This window comes from Gracilinanus agilis, chromosome 2, assembly GCF_016433145.1.
Source record: "Gracilinanus agilis isolate LMUSP501 chromosome 2, AgileGrace, whole genome shotgun sequence".
In the NCBI taxonomy this organism is placed as follows: Eukaryota; Metazoa; Chordata; class Mammalia; order Didelphimorphia; family Didelphidae; genus Gracilinanus; species Gracilinanus agilis.
This window is the reverse complement of record NC_058131.1, coordinates 486,912,468-486,937,012: the sequence shown is the minus strand read 5'-3', so window position 1 is coordinate 486,937,012 and position 24,545 is coordinate 486,912,468. Positions and strand designations below refer to the sequence as shown.

Below are 24,545 nucleotides of genomic sequence, written 5' to 3'. Positions count from 1 at the left end.
CCACTGGAGGAGTTAATCAGTTCAATTAATTTCATTCTGAGGACCTAAGGAGTTGCCTTTTCTTGCACTTTCTGATAGACTAGCTTTCCAAACAAGACTAGCATCAGGAAAGGGAAAGGGAAGATGAATGAATTAACTCTCAAAGTACAACACTGGGGAGCTGTATATGAAGTTAGCTGTCATTACAAGATTTTAAAGGGGAAAAAAGTTTCTGGAACTAAGAAGGAAGGAGAGAGAGAGAAGAAAAGACTTGAAGAAAATAAGGTTTGTGGTAGGAGTGGAGAGAGAACTAGCCTTTAAAGGGAAAGGGCCATTTCTCTCTCATTCACCTATATTATCCTATTTTCTCTTACAAATTAAGTATTCTCTCCCCTTCCCCCAACCCGACCCCCATTCTTCCTGAAGGAGAAGAGTTGAAACATAGCTATGACAAGTTATAAAGATAAAGAGTAGAGACCCACCGTGCCCTCCTCGAAGGGAGACAGGGGAGCGATAGATAGAAATAGGCACTGAGTGATGCTTGCTGCCATGGAAATGGTGCTCATGCTGAGAGTGAGACACTGGAGAGGAAGAAGAGGAGGATGAAGCAACATTAGAAGAACTCCACACAGAGCTGACGATACATCCCCAAAAGAGGGACCAGATCCCAAGGGTCCAGGCAGGACAGCGAGGCGGGCTCCGACCGGGCAAGGTGCTTGTGTGTATTCTCAGGTGCATGGTCAATGCACTGCACAACTACAGATGGGCAGTCTGAATTCCAGCCAGGGTAGAAAAATGAAGTTCATGATGCCCAGAGGCCCATCATAGCAGGAAGAAGGCGTGTGTCTTTGGTGAGGTGAGGGACACACTTTTTCGAAACAATCAAGAGGTGAATATCCGAAGAGGGAAAAAAAAGGCAAATATACAAAATGGCAAAAAAGAAAAAAGAAAAAGAAAACAAATAAAAAATTAAAAAAAAAACAATTCTTTTCCCCCTAGTGCTGGATAAATCAGTGTCCACCCTGATATACAATGCCTCTGGTGAGCCGAAGAACACCACACATGCCACGGAAGGCCCCAGCAATCTTCCAGTTGTGATGTTTCCTCCTAGGCACTCAGGGTCCTGATGACTCTAATTGCCAAAACTCCAAGAATATTTCATGTGGAGGAAAAGCGAAAAAGAAAAGAAAAAATCCCCAAACAAAACAAACAAAAAATAATCGGCAGAATAGCAGAAGACCCAAGTAAGGTTTAGGTTAGTGTATCCCAACATCCAAGGAGTTTGAACATTTTTTTTTCTTTTGCTTCTCCACTACCAAGCGATGCAATGCAGAACTGCCAAGCGAAAAGGGGGAGGGGGTGTTGGAAAGGGGGTGTTCTCCTTCTTCTCCTCCTCCGATTCTAGGCAGTAGAGAACCAAGACTGTTAACCCTGTGCGATCTGGAAGGGCACTGACGGATTCTCTTCCGTTTCTTCCTGGATCTCTCAACAAAATGAAAAGCAGCAGCAGCAGGAAGAGGAGGAGAAAGAAAGGCAGGGGGTGAAGATAAGGGAAGCAGGGTGGGGGATAAGGAAAGACCACAACAGTAACAACCACACACACACACACACACACACACACACACACACACACACACACAGACACACACACAGACAAAGGGGGCAAAAGAAAAGAAACAGAAACAACAAGAGGAGTGTTTGGGGTGAGATCCAGGGAAAAGGAGGGATGCTAGGGTAGGAGTAGTGCCCAGCGGAGTCCGGAGCAGAAGGCTGAGGGGTTGGCGCATACAAAGTGAGGGGAACTCTGGAGCCCAGGTGAACTGAAGCGAGGAGTTAGGAAGCCAAATTCACAAATGGGCAAGCCGTATGCAAATGGGCACACTCGGGAGAGCAAATCATTGAAGCCAGAACACTCTGCAGAGGGGACTGGCTGGTTCCTGAGAAAGGAGGGGCTGGAACTGGGACCTGAAATCCCAGCCCTCTCCTTGGGCTCTGTGCCCATCCCCATTCCCCTCCATTCATATACATACTCATACACACGCGCGCGCGCGCACACACACACACACATACAAAATCACACGCGCACACACACTCTCACACACATACACACGCAGGTCTCTCCATCCCTATTCCCTTCGCCCAAATATCCTGCACCCAGTCTTCTTTCGCTGCTTGGCTTCTTGTGCACTCGCAACTGTGTGTGTGTGTGTGTGTGTGTGTGTGTGTGTGTGTGTGTGTGTGTTGGTTCTTTGTCTCCCTTTTTTTCTCTCAGGCTCATTAAATCTACTAGGGCGACCAAGGCTTCTTTTGCAAATTGGCAAGAGAGGTTGGGATGGGGTGGGGAGGCGGGGAGAGAGGGGGGTTGGGGAGGGGCTGACGTGGGAGACCGGGTGGCAAGGAAAGAAGTAACCAGAAAAGAAAATAAAAATAAAACCCCTTGAGTCAGCATCAGGAGTAAAGCGGTTGCTGCCGATGCCTCCTGTTCTTTCCTTCTTCGGCAACCCTTCAGCCTCCTCTCCTTGAAATTAAGAGCCTTAATTTCCATCGCGAGGGCAGAACCGCGGCACCTCACATCCCAGCTGCTGGAGAGCTGTAAAGTCTGAGGAAATAGACCATGTTGAACACAGTGGATCCTGGGCTAAGAGGGTCTTTCCGGATTTCTGGCTTCCCTCGCTTCCCTACTGGGATATTGCCTCTACCTATATGTACACGCAGGCAAGCCTCGCGTTTCATTTCAGAGCCCAGTGAGGTTAATTTGCTTGCTGCCCCTCAAAAACTACTTCAGAGGGAGCTAGAACCCCTGGTAGAGAAGGAGGAGAGCCCCACAGGCAAAGTGTATTTTACAAAGCTAGGAAGATGAGGGTGAGGGGAGGGGGAGGGATAGAATAGGAGACAGAGAAGATGATGCCTCATCCGAGGTTAAGAATCCTCCCCATCCTTTTAGGGGAGAAAAAAGTCTGCAAATCTATGCCCTCTGCTCAGGAAGTAAAAATAAGATTGCACATTATTAGGCTGGCGTGCAGGTGATACCTTCATTTGGAGAAGGAGGAAAGAAGCCTTCCAAACAGTGGGGCATCTGTGACTTTAAGAGGGGACTTAGCCCAGTCGCCTGCTGCTGGGATAGTGCTGGGCAATTGCCCCTCTTTGGAAAGACGTGCCAGAGAATGGACAACATTCTCCCTGAAGGCGAAGGAGCCAGAAGCAGTAAACAGGCAAGCCAAGGCAGAAAGGGTCTGGGTCATGATTGTTTCACCAGACCTGAAGCTATTTGTTTATTCTGTTGGGAGAAAGAAATGCCATTTTGGAGTTAATCTAATTGCCCACCAAACCACTACACTCATTCCCTTGCCTTCATGCTGCATTTTTCTTTTCCTGAGCTCAAAGCACCTTTAAAAATATGCAATTAATAAGAATTCCAGAAAGGAGAGGGAGGAATAAAACCTAACTGTCCATAAAGTACCAGGATTCAAAGACTGTATTATTTGTCTTTGATATGGATACCCTAGTGGGTTTCTGGTGGGGGAGGGAGGTGTAATCTTTAAGATGCACAGAAGATAATTTGCCTCCAAGGTTAAACAGCAAGAGTGTTGCAGATGTAAAGTCAGTCACCTGCTATTCTGGCCTCTAAATCAGGGTTTTCTCGACTATTCCTGGTGTTACCATTTAAAAGTAAATTGTTCAGAGAAGTTTTTAGCAAAGGCAACTGCAGGAATGATTAATGTGACTTCATCCTACAAACACTGAATCTCTATTACAATATGCATCTGGGGGTATGTAGTTTTGTAATAAGAACTTGGGCTATGTCCAGTGCAATATCATGTGCAAGATGGTCTTAAAACAAATCATAGGTACATCATAGATTTAGAATTGGTAGGGTCCCTAGATATAATTTATTCCAATGCTCTCCCTAATTCTCCTCCCCATTTCACAAGTAAGAAAATTGAGACTGACAGAAGGGAAATAAATTGCCCAAGGTTACACAGGTAGTTGCTAACAGAGCCAGAATTTGAACACAAGATCACTAGGCTCTAAATATAGCATTCCTTCTAAATATATCATACTCCACTGTAGCTTTAAAAATATCTTTGCATACATTGTCCTGATACTAAATTTCACTCTATTAATAATCTTGTATAGAGTTCTAGTGCAATGATTACAGAGCCTCATCTCCAGTGCTATATAGTGGAAAGATAGGTAGCACAAGGGAAAGAGTACTGAATCTAGAATAAGAAGACTTGGGTCCAAATCTAGCTTTTGATGCTTATCTATCATAGGATCATTGTCTTATCTGACATACCTTTGATCCTAAAACAACTTTTTAGACATTAAAAATTACCTCACAGGAAGTCTGTGAATCACTCATGAAATCCTTCCCATAACAAATAGATAAACTGAGGTAGCAAGACACACTGCCCAATTTCACTGTGTCAGCAGAGAAGCTAGGAATAGAGCTTAACATTTTACTTTTAATCATATTGTAATTCCCTTCAACATCCCTGTAGCTCACCCACATATCCACATGTCCCTAACACTCTCTGTCTCACTTTAAAAAAATACATCTGGGTGTTCTTGGCATTGAGAGAGAGAGAGAGAGAGAGAGAGAGAGAGAGAGAGAGAGAGAGAGAGAGAGAGAGAGAGAGAGGTACAACAGAAGCCTGATAAACAGGTCACCTTTCCCTTTAAATGTGCTTTCTTTTCTAAAAGGGTATTGAGCCTTTTTTTTTTAAGAACCATGTTTTGACTTAGCAGAAGAAACATGGAAAGCCTGAGTGGACTTCCCAATTAATTCACTGTTAGGCAGTAAAGAGAAAATAAATACTTAACATAGCCCCCAAATTTGGTAATGCTGCTGGCCTATCATAGCTGGAACTGATCATTTCACTCATCATACTTGTAATTCATTTATTTACTTCTTTATATAAAAATCAACTAACACAGTTGTGATATGCCCACAAAGCAGTTTGATAGGAACAAAGTTAAGGATAACGGGGAAGTATAGCTCAAAGATCATCTAATTTAACTCCCCCCTCTTGTTTTATAGATGAACAAGAGGCTCAGGGAGGTTCCCTGACTTTCAAAGTATCACAGAGATATAATAAGTGTTAGAAATAGGATTTGAACCTAGACACTAACTCCAGAATTCCATTATATTTCATAAATACTACTTGAAGGTTAATAGATTACAACAGAATTTTTTCTTTTCAACTACACAAGGAAACAAAATACTTATCCAGAGTAAAAGAATTCCCTCAAAATAAGTCATTTTTATTTTTCTGACTTTGTTAAGATAGCTACATATATGTTTATATAGTCATTTATATACTCATGTATTATATAATTAAGGCATAATTATATAGTACACATATACATAATTATAACATAATTACATAATATACATCTATTATAGAATTATGAAATAAATCTAAGTTGAACATTTTATATGTGTATGTATATATTATCATTCCCTTTAATTCATGCTAGTTATTGAAGTTTGTTTTTTTTAATCATGGACCCCCCTAGCTGGCACAGCAGAGACAGCATTGGGTCTGGAGTCAAGAGGATTTGAGTTCAAAGACAGCCTCAGACAGTTATGAGCTATATGACTCTAGACAACTCATTTAACCTGTTTGCCTCAGTTTTCTTCACTGTAAAAAAGGCATAATAAGAGCACTTGTCTCCAAGGTTGTTGTGAGGATCAAGTGAGATAATTATTACTAAGTACTTAGGACAGTGCTGGGCACATAGTAAATACATTGTAAATGTCAGGTATTATTATCGTTATTATTATTATTATCTTCTGTTCCTTTTTCTCCTCCTAAGTTAATTTACTGACATGTAATGAAAGCAAACTCTTAGACTATTGTATGTGAGAACATATAGACACATGTCAGGCTAGGTTAGCTGTAGCCCATGTGGGAGCACATTAGTGGCAAGCAAATGTGAAAGCAGCTCTCTGTAGAGTGTACCCACACACGTGACACATATATACAGAAGCTTTAATCTTACACCTAAAGGCATTTCCTTGGAGGAGGGGAGCAGGAAGAGAGGAAGGCTACAGCAAAGAAGGGGACACATGAAACCAAAGAGGACAGAAACTGAATTAATGTCCATGTGGGGTGAAGTGTGAATTTGGGTCCCGAGAAACAGTATAGCAGGAAAAGATTCAAGCGCTGTTAGCAGACAGAAGAGAAATTGTGACCCTTTCCCAGTTGTCATGTCAGAGAGCTGCCTCACTCCTTTCTCAGCTCTGTTCAAGTTGTTCCTGAATCACAGGCTTCTTTAAATATCTCAGGTAATGTATTTCTGTCCCACTCATTCATATCTCTGTTCAGAACTCAGTTCCCCCAGGACTCTAATCTCTACCTAAAATAAGAATTCTGGTCGAATCCTAGCAAGGGCTTTCACATAGTAGGCATTTAATGCAAGTTTACAGAAGAGATAAATAAGTGATTTTGTTTTGTCTTCGGGAGGTATCTCAGAAATATAAGATACTAGAGGTAAAGGGAAATTTGTGGCTTTTCAAACCCAATATATTGCCCCCTCCCCGCGATTAACTAATTTTACAAATCAGGGATCAGAAGTCATAATTGTTCACATTGACATAATAATCATGTAATGAGAGGACAATAGATGAACCATTCAGGTGCTATACTGGTGTTTGTGAATTGTAAAAAGACCTGAAGGAAGGCTTCTGGCATGTCACATGAAATTTCTAAGGAGGATGTATGGGAGGGCACAGGCAAGAGTTTTAGGAGATGTGAAAGTACAGATGAACTGTAATCTGAATCACTGGAATGAGTGGCTACATTGATGAGATCATAGACCTAGAGAACTGTTTGTGATTTATAATCAAATGTAATGATAATAATAAATAATACAATAATGATAATAACACCACAATAATAATCATTATAGAGTGCTTACTCTGTGCCAGACTCTGTGCCAAGTGCTTCACAATTATTATCTCATTTTGTCTTCACTACAAAAATAAGATAGATGCTATTATTTTCCCCAAATTGGGAAACTGAGGCAAACAGGGATTAAGTGAGTTACCTAGGGTCGCAAAGTTAGTAAGTATTTGAGACCAGATTTTACCGGTAAGGAACAACACTCCAACTATTTCATGACTCCAGAGCCTGGACTCTGTTCCATCTAGCTGTCTCAAAGTCTTTTATAATGATTAGTAAACGCTTTCTTCACAACAACCCTGATGTGCAGTTTGAAAATGACTTTGAGGACTGGGAAGTGGCATAATATAAGCAGAGCCATAACTAAAGTGGGGAATGATCAGAGTCCTAGAATCCTCAAAAATAAAGGGAATGATATCAGATGCTCCTTAAGCAGGTTTGAAGCAACTGACTCAGTTGGCAAGAATAATTAAAGATATGAAGCTACCAGATGACTTGCTTGCTCCAACTTCCCCCTGATTACTGAAACTCAGATGAGTTTCTCTCCTGTCTGTCCCATCCAGATTCTTCTCCCAAAAGCAAACTCAAGTTGACTAGTGGTCATTGTCTACCCACCACAGAGTGATATCTCTCGATCTTCCTTCCCAAAAAGCCTTTCATGGGTTGAGGTTTAAGGTCTCTCCCCATGAATACACATGACTCAATTTCTCTTGAAAAGTTGATTTGAGGCCACTTTTGTGTCTGTTTGCTCTATGGGAGCATTTTATACTTTGTAAATGCAAATTTCCATTTCTTCCCAAACACCCAGTTGACAGGAATTTCTAGTTATGGCTTTGAATATAAACAGTGTTATTCTCCATTTTATAGAGAAAGAAACTAAGACTAACAGGTGAAGGGATTTATTTACAGTCAAATAGAAAGTAAGAATCATAGCCAGAATCTTTTGATTTTAGGATCCAGATTTTTTGGTTCAAAATCTCCATTTGGGTCTTTAGACTTCAAGTCCTGTGCTTTCCCCACCATGAAATTCTACTTCACAAACTATTTCAGTTCTTTTTTCTCTTATTTCCAGTCTGAACGAAACAAATGTGATACATTTTTCACCTCTAGGGAGGTAACACTTGAACTATTTGCTGGTTAAGTCTTTTGACTGCTTGTGGGAATAAGCATGCTGCCAAGAGTGAAGACCAGAGTATAATTTGCAGACAGAAGAGAAGAACTAGATTTAAAAAGATCTTTGAACAAATCTAAAACATGGGGAGGATCCTAAAATGTTCTACCATTTGTGAAATATTTCAAGAAACCCTATCAAGCATCCATGGGAAGGCTCAGTGGACTACAACTTGAAAAACTCTGCCATGGATGGTCACTTTTGATCATTTACATAACAATCCATATATTAAGTAGATTCTTAAACTTGTTTTGTGTGTTATGGACCTCTTTGGTAGTCTAATGAAACTTCTGGGCCTCTTTTCAGAATACTGCTTTTAAAAAATACAGAATCACAAGGGAAATCAATTATATTGTAATACATCCACGTATATATACACACATACATATTTGAAGTTCACAGACCTCATGTTTAAAACTTCTTATCTACATTGAGTAGCTCACTATGATATGGACTGTCTCCACATCATACTCTCCAGCACACGGGCACACCAGCAATTTTTTAAACCTTTACCTTCTCTCTTAAAATTAATATAAAGTATTGGGACTGTTAAAGGTTAATTTTGGTAGGAGTTTGAAAAGTGAGAACAGTTTGACAGAATCAAATGGTTCCAAGGCAGAAGAGCAGTCAGGGCTAGGTAATGATTCTGGATCATATAGCTAGGAAGTATCTGGGGCCACATTTGAACTGAGAATCTCCTATCTCTAGGCCTGGGTCTCTAAACATTGAACCACTTAGCTGCCCCAAGCACCAACACTTTATGACAAATCTTTGTCCAGGGAGCTTTGTCATAAGTTGCTCTGTATCACTATTTTAAAATTTTCTTCTGGTTTGTTATAGTGTTGCCTAAAGTGTAACAGAGTCTAGCATTATGGATCTGGGGCCAGCCTTATAGCAATGCTGCATTCTATTAGAATATATTATGAAGCTTAACTCCTATGCCTCCCTTAGACACGTATCTGAGGATTTTTGCAAACTATTTCTTTGACCTCCCAGCTGCACAAAAATAAAGCAAATTTGCAGAATGGGCCATAAAGTGTTAGAAATGCCTTTTCAAAGAAAAGCTTTGTATAGTATCTGTATACCAGTATCCTTGTGGGCTCATACAAAGTTTCCTGGGTCAATTCCTAATATATTTGGAGCCCACGTGTCACTTTCTGAATCTTAGAACCTGCTTTGCCATTTCATTGCCAGCAGGCAACACTTGTCAGGATGCTTGTCAAAGACATTGGTCTAACATGAATGCTCAAAAAGAGAAAGACCAAAATGCATCAGAAAAAAAACCACACACACACACACACACACACACACACACACACACACACCTTTTTTTCTTAGATACAATCTAAACCCTTGGAGGGCAGAATTCTTTCTCCAAATGAAGAAGGAAGAGAAGGAAGAGAAGCAGAGACTAGATTTTTCAGTGGGGGCAGGATATGGTAAGTTTGAAAGAAAAGTTACGATGGGGAAATGAAAGAAAGACTGAAGGAGATCTAAACTCCACTAATGTAAAATACAATAAAAGTTCTTTTTTTTTTTTAAATTGACTGTTAACTTAGCTATAAATACATCCCACGGTTCCAGTGACATCATCATAAAATAGTCCAACTTTGCTCTGCTCTGCTTTATTGGGTGTCAGCACATATATTTATAGCCCCATAATTCATAGTTCTTTTCATTTATTTAAGAAAGCCATCTTGGGATGAGGGTAGATTTTTACTATTATGTTTTCCATTTGGGATATAGATAGAGAAGTTTTATTCTTTTAGCAACATTACCTCTATTATTATTTGATTTTATAGAAAGAAAGACCATAACATACTTGGGTGTTAGGGAATGGTATACATTATGTCAGCCTAATTTTTTTTTAACAATCATTTTCTTGCCTTCAGACTTGAAGTAGGTGAATCTCAGAAGTCTGTAGGTTCTGAAACCAAATACACAAAACTCTTTGGACTAAGAACCATGTTATCCAGAGGATTTTCATATATTTTCTGTAGAGGAAGAAAGCCCTGGGTGGCCTCTACAGATATTTTTGCCTTAAATGCTTTGAACCAAAAGAAAGGGAAAAAAAAGCCAGAAACTTTCTCTTCCTAAAAACAAAATCAAACAAAAACCTGATTTAGACTTTAGATTTAGATTTGAGCATCTAAGCCAGTATCCTTATTTTCTAGAAAACCTATAAACCCAAAACTATGTGCAATCCAAGACATTAATACACAAAACCATCTTACACCACCCATCTCCTTCATATCTTCTATAGTTGCTCTTCCTCCAATCTGAAAATGATAGACTGGGTCCATCAAACCCAGATCCAGAAAGAATCCACTCAGTTTTAACTTTGCTAAATACTACCCAAATTAACAAATTAGAATATATCTCAGGAGGTTCATATTGACCTTTATTTCCCTTTTCTTTAGAGTGGATTGAATCAAAAGCTATCTTTGCTGACAGGCCATAACTCAAATCAATCAAATTTAACTTGAAAAAACTGAGGCTCATAAATGGCAAAGTAACCTGTGCATTTAATTTGGGATTTAATTCCTATAGCTTATAGACTCTATAGTATTTCTCTGTAACTTGTGACAATTGTAGAAAGTGGATCAAAAAAAGGTTCATGTCTTGGTTCTGTTGCTAGTTGTGTAACTTTAGGGAAGTCTCTTAAATTCTTTGAGCCTCTGTTTCTTCATCTGTTGATTAAAAGTACTATCTAAGCTGCTTATTTAAATAAAGTTGTGGTTGTAAAGCACTTTGTAATAAAAAAATTATATAAATATGAGTTATTCTTCTTTACCAGTATTTATAGATAGCAAGTTTTTCCTCAAAGTTTTATCAATTTCTCTCCTGTGGATTCATGTAAGGTACTGCCCCTTTCAAATGAAGACATTTCAGTTGCTGGAAGGGTCAGAAAAAGAACATTTGTAGAAGAAACATTGATAAAACTACATTGAGAAGAAATACAATTTCTCTGATAAAATCTTGTAGAGAGACATAGACTATTACGAGACCTGAGAGAAAACTGCCCCTCATGAAAATGTACTAAAAAAATTTTGTGAAAGCTGAGCAACTGAGCTAAAGATGGCTGCTGTGCATTGTCACCCATCGATTCATTTACTTACTGTGGTTTTCAGAATTTTAAAGGATATAAAAGATCAATCATAAATCAAATAACTGTTATGGGACTGTGAGAAGATTATATGAGGACTGTAGGGGGTCATCCTAACAGAAAGATAGATTTTCTTTGGATTTTCACATCATAAGTTGGAGATAGGTCAATGATTTTTGTTAAATGGCTCTGATTTGAGACATTAGTAAGATAGAAGGGGTAGGAAATAGCCAGATAAAAATGGAATCATCAAAGGAAGCTGGTCACAGGAGGCAGCAAGAGAACATACTTACTGAAGAAAGACCTTAGAAACTTTCTGGAACTGATTTAAACAGATAGGAAGGCTTTGCAAATGTTTTACTGGAAGTCCTGCTGATTGGAAGAGAAACATTGCATTATTGAAAGTTGATTGGCTGGGGAAAGGCAGGATTATACTCTGCTGCCATCTGTAGCCTGAGGGAAGGAAAATATTTTCATAGTTTTTGCTTCCTTGGCCCTTTATTGCATTCTCTGGTTTGAAAGGGACAAATGAGGAGGGGTAAATTTAGGATTTGCAACAGTTTAGGTGTGTGAAGAGGCAGGCCTTTCCTAAGTATTATTTGGAGAAAATAGAATTTATTGTTTACAAACTATCTGGGTAAAATCTTTATGGTCCTATCACTACAGTTTAAGAAAAGGAAATAAATCAGAATTTTAAAACAAATCTGCAAGGCAACTATGATTGCTTGTCACTCAAAGAATATAGTATTTCTCAGGTCTCTGCCAAGAGTGGCTATGAACTAAAAGAGCTTTCACTGTTTCAATAGCCCAAAAGGTGAATAATAGTGGCTTTGCCCAGCTGGTACAGGTTATGTGGTTCAAACTATTTTCTAAAGAGTCCAAGGACATCAAGTTTCCTCATTCAGAGTTATAAGTTGCTCTGGGTACATAGGTTTCTCTACTTATGTGCTTCCTTGCTAAATTTCTTTAAATTTGTACCCATTTCCCCCAAAACTCTAGATATTGCATACACTGGTAGAAAGTATGACACAGGTTTGTGATTAGATTTTTTTTCATTAATCCTGCTTCTGCCTTCTATTGAGCAAATATTATGGTTATTTTTGCTTAGCCTTATTAGCCTTATTATTAGCCATATTATCATTTTATCATTATTTCATGTTTGAGTCAATGGTGTCATTATAAGTGATTTTAGATAAATAAGAACACTTATTGGGGCTCAGAAGCTTCAGCACTTGTAGTAATAGTATATTCCCCCTATTTTTACCCCTGCCCCTTCATGCATTATATAGTAGCATGCTTAATGGTGATGCATAATCCTCTCAGAAAAAAAAAATCTTGAACCTACTGGCATAAAAGCAGGATAGAGAAAATTGAGCCACTTCAGACAGAGAAAATGGAATATGAGTACAGGGACCAGTGACTGAGAAAATAGGTCTGTTCTATGCTTGGGCTACATGTAGATCAAACAGAGGGTCTTCTTGAACAGTCTTCAAGGGAGATATAGTAAAGCTTATTACCATATTGCTTATAAATAACCTTTTTAGGTCCTAAGTTTACCTTACCATTGACACAGCAAAGCTTGCTATAGGACAAATCACTGGAGAATATTCAGCTATTGATTTTTAAGTTTTGAAAAGACCTTCTTCATATTATGTGATGTAGTAGAAAGAGCTGGGTTCAAATGTTGACTGTTTCATATTACTTGTGTGATATTTGGCAAACTGATTTCATTTTCTGGGTCCTGTTCTTCATCCTTAAAATGAAGAACCATGCCCTTTACATATAAGGTCCTTTCTGAATGCTATGATCCTATGATAATCATTGCTATGTAAAAGATACAAAATGCAGCTCGTCCTATGAGGCAAATAGTAGTATTCCAGGAGGACAAATGGAAATAGTACTAGAAAGACTAGAATTTAAGAATACTTCAGTCATTAGCACAGTGTCTGATACATAGTAGGCACTTAACTGTTTATTGACTGACTTTGAAAGATCAAGCAAATTTTTTTGTATGTCAATTGTCATGTCTGGTCTCTCTAGATTTTGAAAATGCACTTTACAAAGAAAGCTTAAAGGGAATCAGATAATTTTCAAATACTAAAATCTCTTCTGAAATCATTTAAGATCACAAGGTCAGAGTTACCACATTCCCTTTAACTAATATACTAGATATCATATGAACCTATATAAATCTTCATTATATTTTCTTTTTTTTTAAGCTCTTACCTTATTCTTAGAATTGATACTATTGGTTCCAAGGCGAAGAGTGGTAGGGTGCCAGGCAATTAGAGTTATGTTACTGGCTCAGGGTTACACACCCAAGAAATGTTTGAGTCCAAATTTGAATCCAAGACCTCCTGTCTCCTAGACTAGCTCTCTAAACAATGAGCCACCTTGCTGCTCCTAATCATATTTTTAACAAGATGTCATGGAAGTAAAATTATCACTCTGCTGTTTTCAAGTATTTAAAAGGCTATTCATTCAGAAGGGGTATTAGACTTGTTCTATTTGGCCTTAGTTAACAAAACTATGGAAACAAGAAACAAGGAGGAAATTTTAGGCTAGAGATAAGGAGAAAAATTAAAAACAAGACAAAACTTTCAATAATTAAAGTAATTCTGAAGCAGAAAGTTTTGCTGTAAAAGAATATGGGTTTTTCCTCAATGGTCAGCTTCAAATAAGGGCCAAATGACCAGTAAATCAGTCAACCTAACATTTATGAAGTTTCTACTGTATGCCAAATACTGTGCTATCCACTGAGGATGCAAAAAAAAAAAAAAAAAAAGGTAATAGTTCTACTTCCAAAGAGGTCACAATATAATGGGGGAGATAATATGCAAACAACTATGTCCAAACAAGATCTATATAGAATACAGTAGAGAAAGTCCACAGAAGGATAGCTTTAGCTTAAATTAAAGGATATTAAGAATGGCTGCTTATAGAAGAGAAGGTTTCAGATGAGACTTATAAGATGCTAGGGAAGCCAGGATATTCAGTGAGGAAGGAAAGAATTCCAGGTAGAAGGGAGACATTTACTGAGTGTACTGTAGTGGGAATTCTTTCTTCAGGTTTATATTGAACTATAGGACCACTGAGGTGCCTTCTAGAACCCAAATTCAGTGATTATATGATTTAATTAATGATAGCAAACCAGAGGCTTGAAACATGCGACTTCTTTTCCTTTAAGTCTGAGGATCTATAAATAAAATTAAAAAAGAAATCTTGAAGAAAAACACTACTCTAGCTGATAGGTTCAAAATTTTTTATAAATCATGGACATCTTTGGCAGTTAAACTTAGTGGCGGCAAAACCCAAGGAACCTTTTAGGGAAGTGTTTTTAAATGCATAAAATAAAACTTGCCTGGTGAAACCTAAAGATCCCTTTACAAAAGTGTTTTTAAATTCATAAAATATAATACACAGGATTACAAAGAAAACTAAAGGTTAATGAAATAAAGGTGTCTTTTTTCTCTATTCAAGTTGATCAGTTCCCCAAAATATATCCACAATTTGGACCCCCTGAAATTTACCCATGAACCCCAGTTTAAGAACCTCCACCCCAAAAAGAGGAATTTGTTAATGTTTATTCAGTCTCTTGGGGCATCATTTGGGGACATGGTACAGTGTAAGGGATAAAATACAGATACATTTTGATGGTGGTGGGCTACAACACGTCCCTTTTGCAAACTTTTGCTTTGCGATGAGCTTACGTGACTGATAGATGTATCTATTTTAAAAGTACCCTACTATACCTTCCAAATTCCTCCTAAAGTCAAGATTTAGTAGACTGTGGACAGTGCCAATGCATGTTACAGAATTATTGCCCTTGAGCCACATAATTTTTGGTTTCTGAACACTTATTTTCTAAGTTTTACTCAAACATGATGAAGATCAATATCATTATGATTCAATTCACATTCAGTATCACCCAGAAGAAATGAAAAAAAAAATCTAGTAGCCCTGGCTTAATGTGGAGACTTACAAATTACAAGGTTTCAAGCATGAATAATGAAATCATGTCCCTTTCCATTCAAATTTCCCTTTTGGGAAGGAGGAGTTTTAATTTAATGTCACGCCCCTACAAGGGTTAGGAGATACTGCCACAAAAAAGCTTCATTTTGCATTCCTGTGAATAGCACAATTTGTCTCTAGACATATTAACTTTATGTTTCTATTTTAAATGCCAAACCTTGGTTCTTCCAGTAGAAACACCCACTCAGCAGCTGTTCCAGTGTTCTGAGACGACATTCTTCATGGTGAAGAGCCCATTGCTACATAGAAAGTACACTCAGTTGCTCACCCTACTGTGCTTTTTCCCAGCAGGGAAACCTGGAGGTCTGAGCACAGATAATAATGAATCCTCTGGAAGGAAAAGATTTATACTTTCTTTCTCTCTCTCTCTCTCTCTCTCTCTCTCTCTCTCTCTCTCTCTCTCCCTCCCCTCCCTCCCTCTCTCCCTCCACCCACCCGCTCACCACATCTTTCTGTTTTTCTCTCTCTATTTTTCTCTCTGTTTCTCTCTCTCTGTATCTCTCTGTGTCTCTGTCTCTCTCTGTCTCTCTGTCTCTCTCTTCTCTCACTCTCCTTCTGTCTCTTTCCATCACTTTCTTTCTTTGTCTCTGTTTCTCTCACACACATATACACAGAAACTTCTGAACTATGTATCTATCATTATTATAATAATTTGACCTCAAGCAGGTCAAAATACTCCCTCTTCTAAGGAATAAAATCATACGTGCGTGTGCACACACACACATACACACATACTTCTGAGATTTATGCCTATTTGCTAGAGATTATCATCTATAGCCCCTAATCCCTAATTATCTGTGCTGATGGTAAAAATATATAATATGTAAATATACCCATGTGTATATGCATACACATATATACTATAAAAATTGCACTGTATGTATATACATATATATTTCTATGCATTAGTGTATACATATGAATATCAGCTTATATAAAATACAAATATATTCCCCCACACATATACACACATGCACTTGTACCTTGAATTATCCACACCTCTTATTGAATAATAACTTAAATATTTATGCTAATTTGGGAGTTCACTACATAGTATTAGGCATTACCCTTCAGATTATAAAGTTCTGACTAGCAATTGATTATCAGCAAGTACACATCACTTGTACTTGAGGAAAATAGCTTTGAGTAAGATGTTTTCATGGATAATACAAAATACAGATAATCTTCATGCAGCTCTTTCAATTCCTTCTTGAGCCAATGACTTGTAGAATGGCATAGTAAGTATGAGATGTCCTTTTTACCAATGTGCCTCTAATAAAACCCTGGGCTTTTTCTTTTCTTGTTAATATCATCAACTAAAATGCCAAAGTCGGAATAGGTTGGTTGAAAGTAAATTTCTAGTTCTTTCCTCTGAAAGTATTCCCTTCTAATTTCAGGTCAGAGCCGACATATGTAGACTATGAATTCCCATGACCCTGATCTTGTTTTTGTAACTAGCATAAGAATAAAGAGAAGATGCCCCTTTCCAGGGACCATCAGCCTAGCCTGCTTCCCACCAAGATTCAAGATTATCACAGAAATGAATTTATGGCATTAAATGGTACTTGGCAACCTGGGAACTGAGTGCTGAGGAAATGCTTCTGATGAACCGTGACTTCTGATCCTTAAAGAGTGAAGCTCCCTGGAGACATTAGTCCAAAAAAGAACCTTACAATGGATGATTAAAGCATCAGTCAGAATGAGCTAGAATGGAGTTTAATTTTCACCCACAAGAGAGAGGAGATTTTTCTTTCTTTTTTTTTTTCTTCAGAGAAAATCACAAGTCTTTCAGGAGTCAAACCTGAAGAAAGTACACTTTTTTTCCCTCCTTTAGTCAGTTTATAAGTTAATGTGGAATGAAATAAGTAATGTAACCCTCCTGATGATCATTAGTGTGATATAGCAGAAAATCTTTAAGACCAAAAATTAGGAGATGTGGGTTTGAGGCCAGAATTTAATATTTACTAGATCTGTGTGTGGATGTAACTCTTGGCAAGTTATTTAATCTCCTTTTTTCACCTCAGTTTCTACATTTGTAAAATGAGGGTGAAATATTTATACTACCTGCTTCTCAGGATCATTTTGAGGAAAGAGGTTTGCAAACCATAAGGTGCTATATCACCGAGTTACAATTATTAGATTATTACTTAGAGTAATAATCTCTCAGGTCTTAATCTTCTCGTTGTAAAGTCAGGAAACTCTCAAAATCATGGATTTTGAGCTGGAGGTGATCTTGGGGTCACCTAGTCTAATGACCTCACTTTACAGATGAGGAAAACGAGTCTAGAGAGGTCAAGTGGTTTTCAAAAGGTCACACAGTCATTTGGAGTAGAGGAACTCTGAATTCCATTGTAATTCTATAATTCCATGCTGCTGTTTACTATTTGTGTTTCTTTTTCTTTTACTTTCCTTTTCTCTTTCCTTTCCCCATCCCTCCTTTCCTTCTCTCCCTGTCTGGCTTTGTTGGTAACATATTTGTTCATATTTTAGTAAATAGCTATCCTATGACAAGCATTTACATTGATTTTCTTAGGCATTAAGGGGAAAATGAGAGAGAGAGAGAGAGAGAGAGAGAGAGAGAGAGAGAGAGAGAGAGAGAGAGAGAGAGAAACAGATGGACAGATAGACACAGAGAGAGACATGGAGAAAAGAGAGATGAGAAAGAGATGAAGAGAGAGGAGAAAGAGAAGAGAAAAAGAAAAAGAGGGAGAGAGAAAAGAGAGAGAGGGGGGGAAAGAGAGAGAAATGGAGAGAGAGAATGGAGAGATAGAAGGAGAAAGAGAGAGAGCTTTTAGTGACATATCTTAGAACAATTCAGGTAAAGAGTGAACCATTTCCTCCAATGGAAATTGCTTATGTGGGAGTAGAGAGCCTGTATGCAAGTCATACGCCCTGATATAATTTCCTAAAATGTATACCTAGTCAGTGTGCAGAAGATGTGCAGAGAGAAGGTCAGAGCATCAAAAGTTGTAAGGACAAAAGGAGTATGTGCTGTGATTTTGATGATTTGGAATTCCTATAGGGTCTCTAACATTGTGAAATCAGGTACTGTTCAGTGCAAAATAAATTAAATAGCCATAGCATGAGGTGAATGTTTTAATAATAATCATAACACTCAATAATTATCCAATGCTATTCTCCTTAAAAATACTCTTCCTTCATTAAAGTGGTTATAGGGTTTAGCAGTCATCTAATCTAATTCCAACATTTTACATAGGAAGAAACTGAGGCCCAGAAATGTAGAGTAATTTGTTCAATAATAAGCAGCAAAGCTCTATAATCTGATACCTGGTCTTAAAAATCCAAATCTAGTAATATTTCCACTACATCATGGTGCCAATACATGCAATATCATCAACCCCTGTGTGTGTGTGTGTGTGTGTGTGTGTGTGTGTGTGTGTGTGTGTGTGTGTGTGTACTGGGGCTCTCGGGTGGTATAAATGTCTGATTTCCTCCAGTATCACTCATAGGGTAGTGGGTACCAAATATAACACTAGGAATCACTGAGAAATCAAAATCAAAAGCTACAAAACACTGTTGTACCCTTTCTTTCTGTTTCCCTCTTCCATCCTTTAGCCATGGTAAAGTTGTGGTTTTGATAGTCAGACCAAAAGTATCATCACTCATCTAGTCTTTTGGTATGTTACTTCTTGTCAAATGTATAGAATACATCTTTTTCCCATGTTTTACTTTTAAGGACACAAAAAAAATGTCATAGCCAGGGCAAGGAGAACCTACCTGAAATGTTAGTTTTAATAAGCTATGTCCCAAATTCCCTTCTTTCTCTCTCCACCAATCCATTTTTTCTTTGAGGCGTGATAATGAAATTTACAATTAAAAGTTATAACTAACTAAAAAAGCAAATAAATGAACTAATAAATAAGTAGATAAATAAAATAAACACAAAACCCTGTGCTAGTGGCCTTCCTCTAATAGTAATAACTTCTCAAAGATGAATTGTCAAATATTAGTGCCAAGAAGAATTAGGAAGAGGTGGTGAGAGGGGATGTCACGTGGCAAACAAAGGACTAAATAGTTGTGCCTACAACACATGATGGTGTCCTGCATAGATATTTAGCCTTATATTTAGGAAGTCCTGGTTTCATGTTTTGCCTGAGTTGCCAATTTGCATTATTAGAAGGAATTTCTATACTTCCTATAAGAAGTTGACCAAACTGACAAAAATCACAGGACCACATTCTATGGATTAATAATTGTTCTTTCCCAATTTATAAATGCAAACACATACCTCACATTCCATTTCCATCCTTCACAGGCTTATTGTGAAGAAAGAACTTTGTAAAACTGGAAGCAAGATTTCTTTTTCTTACTGTTCCTTCCTTTTCAGATCTTAAGATTTCTTCATTGATGTCCAATTGATTTGTGTCCAAGTAGAGAGGCTTAACTTTAATGTAGTTCTTGTTTACAGGGAAGGAAATTAAGTGCTTTGGCCAGAATCATAATTTTAGGGTGCTGACTAGAATTCAGATCTTTTGACTACCAGCCCATGGCTTCTTCCATTCATGGCTCCTTCCATTATCGCATGCCAGTGTTGGTAAAGTTTTTTGAGTTTGAGTGCCCAGAGTGCAAATTCAAGCTGTCTGTGAGTGCCCATCCTGCACCAACCCCCCCCCCGAGAGAAAGAGAGAGAGAGAAGAAGAAGAGGAGGAGGAGGAGGAGGAAGACGAGGAGGAAGAGGAGGAGGAAGAGGAGGAGGAAGAGGAGGAGGAGGAGGAGGAGAAGAAAAAGAAAGTGTTCACTTTGGCTGGCTGGACCGAGGGGTGGGATGTGAAAATTAAAAAAAAAATCCTCAAGAGCTGGGAAGAAGGGGAATGGAGCAGCTCCTCTAGTGCCAGCTGGACATGTGCCAATACTTCGCCAATGCTGCCCTATGCAATAGTTTTATTTGCCCTTGGTGTCTAATCAATGTTCCATGCATTTAGCAGATTTAAGATGTAAAAGCAAGATGTAGAGCTCTGTATAAATGTCTGTTAACATGAAGAGATTTGAAGGTAAATATTGCAATTTTATCATCTTTCCTTTGACTGGAGCAATTTTAAAAAGCTAAAAATCCTGTATTTTTGTTCTGCAATAATAATCTGAGCAGACTACGTCTATAAATTATATATGTAGATTTCTATACCTATCACTAATAAGATAATACAATTAAAGAACATTATGTAACCCCCCCCCCAAATTACAGTGGTCTTGATAAACTACCATATAAAAGATGCAATATATGATGAAGAATCAGTAGCAGCTAATTTCTGTTTCCCTAGTTGTTTATCCTCTGGAAGCTGGGGATAGGGTAGGAGAGCAGTGAATGGGCTTAGATCTCCCAACCTTCAAGTTACACTGCCAACTGGCAAGCAGGGTCACAACAGCAGGAATGCAGCCCGAGGTAGAGAGCTGCCCCAGCTGAGCCCTGTAAGTTAGTTGTATCCCACTTTCTTAGTCACTCAGGACATGACAATATCAATATTGCCTGAACAGCCATCTGCTTTTCTTAACCATTTGTGCATGCCAATAAGGATTTGCCTGTGTCCCAGTGAGAAATTCTCATGACGGGTCCCTGCCTCCTAAATTGTTCATTCCCCTCCCCTACTTCCATGTTTCTAACCCGACTCCATCCTCATCTGGGGAATACAGGTGGGAAATTCAAACACTTCAACAAAAGTCAGATCCTGATGACTGATGAGGAAAAAACAAAAACAACAACAAAAAAACCCATACATTGGGAAGGATTCCTTTTTTTCCACTGGCTTCTCTGCAAAATACCGTGATCAAAGAGCACCCCCTACCTTGGCATTCCATGCTGCAATTCCAGGTTTGCAGGGAGATGAGCCAAGGATAGATATCCACTTCTTTTTTGACTTCAGAAACTCTGTGTGTGTGTGTGTGTGTGTGTGTGTGTGTGTGTGTGTGTGTGTGTATGCGTGTGCACGTGAGTGTGTGTATGTTGGGGTGGGGTAGCTGTGTGTGTGGAGGTCTGATATATTTCTGTTGGAATGTGGGAGGGAATAGAAAGAGGTGGTGGTGTGACTTTGATACTGGTTTTGCTATTTTTGCAACATTGGAAGGAGGCTGAAGAATTCGGCCCCCAAATTGAGAACTACAGAATAGCGTCAGATACTAAATCATGCAGAGACAATACATGCTTCGAATGTAGGAGGCTTGTGGGGGTCCAGGATGAGGATTTGTCAGGAGGGCTCCTGGCTGTGTCCTCTTAGATTCTTTGTTTAGTCTAATTCCATGGACTTTGAATAGAGAAGTTCTTGAGTTACTTTTCTTGCAAAGCTCGCACCCCACCCTTTCACAGTCCAGGATTTGTGCTTCCCTTTGCTCATTTCAGTCCCATTGTTCACACTTAAAGATAACCTCTTAGAAATAGATATATACAGCCTCTGCAGGCATGTAATATGGGCTTTTCTTCTCAGAAATCAGGACTGAAATAGTTTTATGCTACTGAGTGAACAGATATATATGTGTATGTGTGTTTGCATCTCCCTTCACTATCATTAGTAAAAGCAGAAATAGCAAGTTTATTTACAAACTTGTGAGGGACTCAAGGAAGCCCCTGATTTGTATCATTTTATAGAATCAATTTATTAGTCAGCATCATACCATCATCTTTTCAGTGAAATTGGGGGAACTAAGCCAGGAACAGGGAAGGAAGGAAAAAGAGGGGAAGGAAAAAGAGAGGCAAAAAGAATGACCAAGAAAATGAGAGGGGAGGGAGTAAAGGGAAAGGAAAAAAATAAAGGAAGGAGAAAGGGAGGGAGGGAAAAGAAAAATGCAATGTTACTTTCTTCTAAATTCTTTCCCACTATTGGTAAAGAAGATTCATTATTATAAGGAAAAGATCCCAGGATATTTCCTTAGATCTAAGTTCTTAACTCAATATTGTAGTTTGATTTTGGAAAAGAGAAAAAGGGAACAAGGGAAGGGATACTCCAAAGTTTGGGGAACTACCTTGAGATTCTATACAAAGTACTCAGCTTAGAAAACCTCTGAATAACAAAGAAAAAGGTAGGTGAGTTCATTGTTAGTCAGGTAAAACCTTTAAGTACTTTGCTGTGTGATATGAAAAATGGAAGCATGAGAGAGGAAAATCATGGAAAAACATTCTCTATTCCTATTTAATATCATAAACAAATAATGACAAAAATCACTATTTTCTGAACCATCAAAGGGAAAAGCTAATGAATTATTTTAACATCACACAAGTCATAGAAAGGCTGTCATATATTTTGTTTATCATAGCCCTTTATTTCTTCCTGTGAGTCTTCAAACCTGGGTCATTTGCAGAAAATAACGAGATAAACACAATTGTGCAGGCACGCACTCACATACACACGCACCTCACTACACTGATTTTCAAAGGTAATTCACTTGAAGCACATATAACTGTATTCTGTTTTGTATGAGCTTTAACCCAACAGTATCTTTTTGTTCAACTTCTTAAAAATGCAGCAGAGAGCTGGCAGAATGAAGGCTCCAATGATAGTCTTTTCTATATCCCTGGACACCCAATTCACATTAGAGGTTATGATGAAATGAACCTAGGGCAACCTCAAAGAAGCTGTCTCATTTTCCCCAAGAGAATAGAGATGGATTCACAATACAGACCTTGGTACTAAGTCCTTTCTCTCTCTCATTCTCATTTCTATCCCATTGCTCCCTCCCTTCTCCAAAAGTGATAGCTCTTCCATTTCATTTTCCTTTTTCCTATCTTCTGGGATTCATGTGGCCAGGGATGTGCTGATAGATTCTTCACCTCTCTTGTCCCACAAACAGCACAATAATTTTCTCCTAGTATAAAATGGAACATATCTGAAATCCAATTTATAACCTGATTACTCTTGTTCCAGTCAAATGGGTGGAATAAGACATATTTGATATTCATGATAAACTCTGAATATCAACAATGAAAGTTAAATTCTCTCATTTCCAATTTTACTAACACCCATATTAACTATATACCTGATTCTAGAAGGAGATATATTTCCCCATTGCCTACCCATTGGCATTTTAACATTCTAGACAAGGCTTAGAAATTCTGCTCTTCTGAAAATGGAAATTGTTCTCTGTTTCTATTACAGAGAAGTGTAACCAGAATGCCCCCATAAGTCAATATGGTAATTGTGTGGGGATATGTTTCTGCCCAATGGTAACCACTCTCTTGGAAGATATTACTATGTAGTATGTCATGCCCTATTTCTCTTCCATGCTGCTACCTTCAAGGCTCCATCACAATAAGTACCTCTTTTCTTGAGTGGAATCTAGGTTCCCCTCTTAACTTGACCGCATAAATTGATGGGTTACTCTTATGTAACTCAAACTACATTCTATGATGTCTTCCCCACTTCTGCAACTGTTTCTATCCCAGTTTAAAAATTCTTCATTATATTTTGATTGTTTATTATCTACTGGATGCTTTTACTGTGACTGTTAAGATGTGTTTTTCTTGACTGTTAAGACCTGATTGTTCAAAACAAAAAAAAAATACGTGTTTGAGGGGAATTCTGGCACTTAAGATACATACATTTATACAAATGTATCTTTTTTTAAATCTTTTTTCATAGGTTATTCCTGTGTACTTTTTCCCTAGGTAGATGCCGTCCAGGTTTTGTGTTGTTGTGTTCAGTCATATCTGACTCTCTGATTTCTTAGAGTTTTCTTTTTTTTTTTTTAAATTGTGAATCCTTTTTTTTTTTTATTTTAAACCCTTAACTTCTGTGTATTGACTTATAGGTGGAAGAGTGGTAAGGGTAGGCAATGGGGGTCAAGTGACTTGCCCAGCGTCACAGAGCTGGGAAGTGTCTGAGGCCGGATTTGAACCTAGGACCTCCTGTCTCTAGGCCTGGCTCTCAATCCACTGAGCTACCCAGCTGCCCCTTCTTAGAGTTTTCTTGGCAGATACTAGAGTGGTTTGCCATTACCTTCTCCAGATCATTTTATAGATGAGGAACCAAGGCAAACAGGGATAAGTGACTTGCCCAGAGACACAGAGCTAGTAAATGTCCAAGGCAAATTTGAATTCATGAAGATGAGTCTTCCTGACTCCAGGCCCAGTGCTCTATCCAATGCACAACATAGCTGCTGAAACATATAGAACATCCTAGGCCATCTTTGATTCAAATTCTAACCAATACTAACTGCTTAGCTTCAGAAATCAGATGAGATCAGTATTGTATTCAGAGTGGTATGGCCATAGGGGAGGAAAAAAGATGCAGATGATTCTTGAAAAACGATACTGGGATGATTTTCTGTTTCCTTCTCTAGTTTATTTCACAGATGAGCAGCCAAGGTTTTACGCATTTTACACATTAATAATTGTGCCTCCACA

At 38.3% G+C, this 24,545-nt stretch overlaps 1 protein-coding gene across 9 annotated transcripts in view; it reads right to left on the bottom strand.

Annotated features, from left to right (window-relative positions):
- NRXN3 (neurexin 3) overlaps positions 1 to 24,545 on the bottom strand; it is a 2,038,283-nt gene that overhangs the window by 735,790 nt on the left and 1,277,948 nt on the right. For 4 of the 9 annotated variants that reach the window (XM_044664974.1, XM_044664975.1, XM_044664976.1 and 1 more), the window contains exon 1: positions 462 to 717. The exons of the other annotated variants lie outside the window; for them this stretch is intronic. In XM_044664974.1, the coding sequence (XP_044520909.1) occupies positions 462 to 717 (256 nt within the window). Of the gene's footprint in view, positions 1 to 461; positions 718 to 24,545 lie in introns of those variants that run through there. 9 annotated transcript variants of the gene reach the window in all.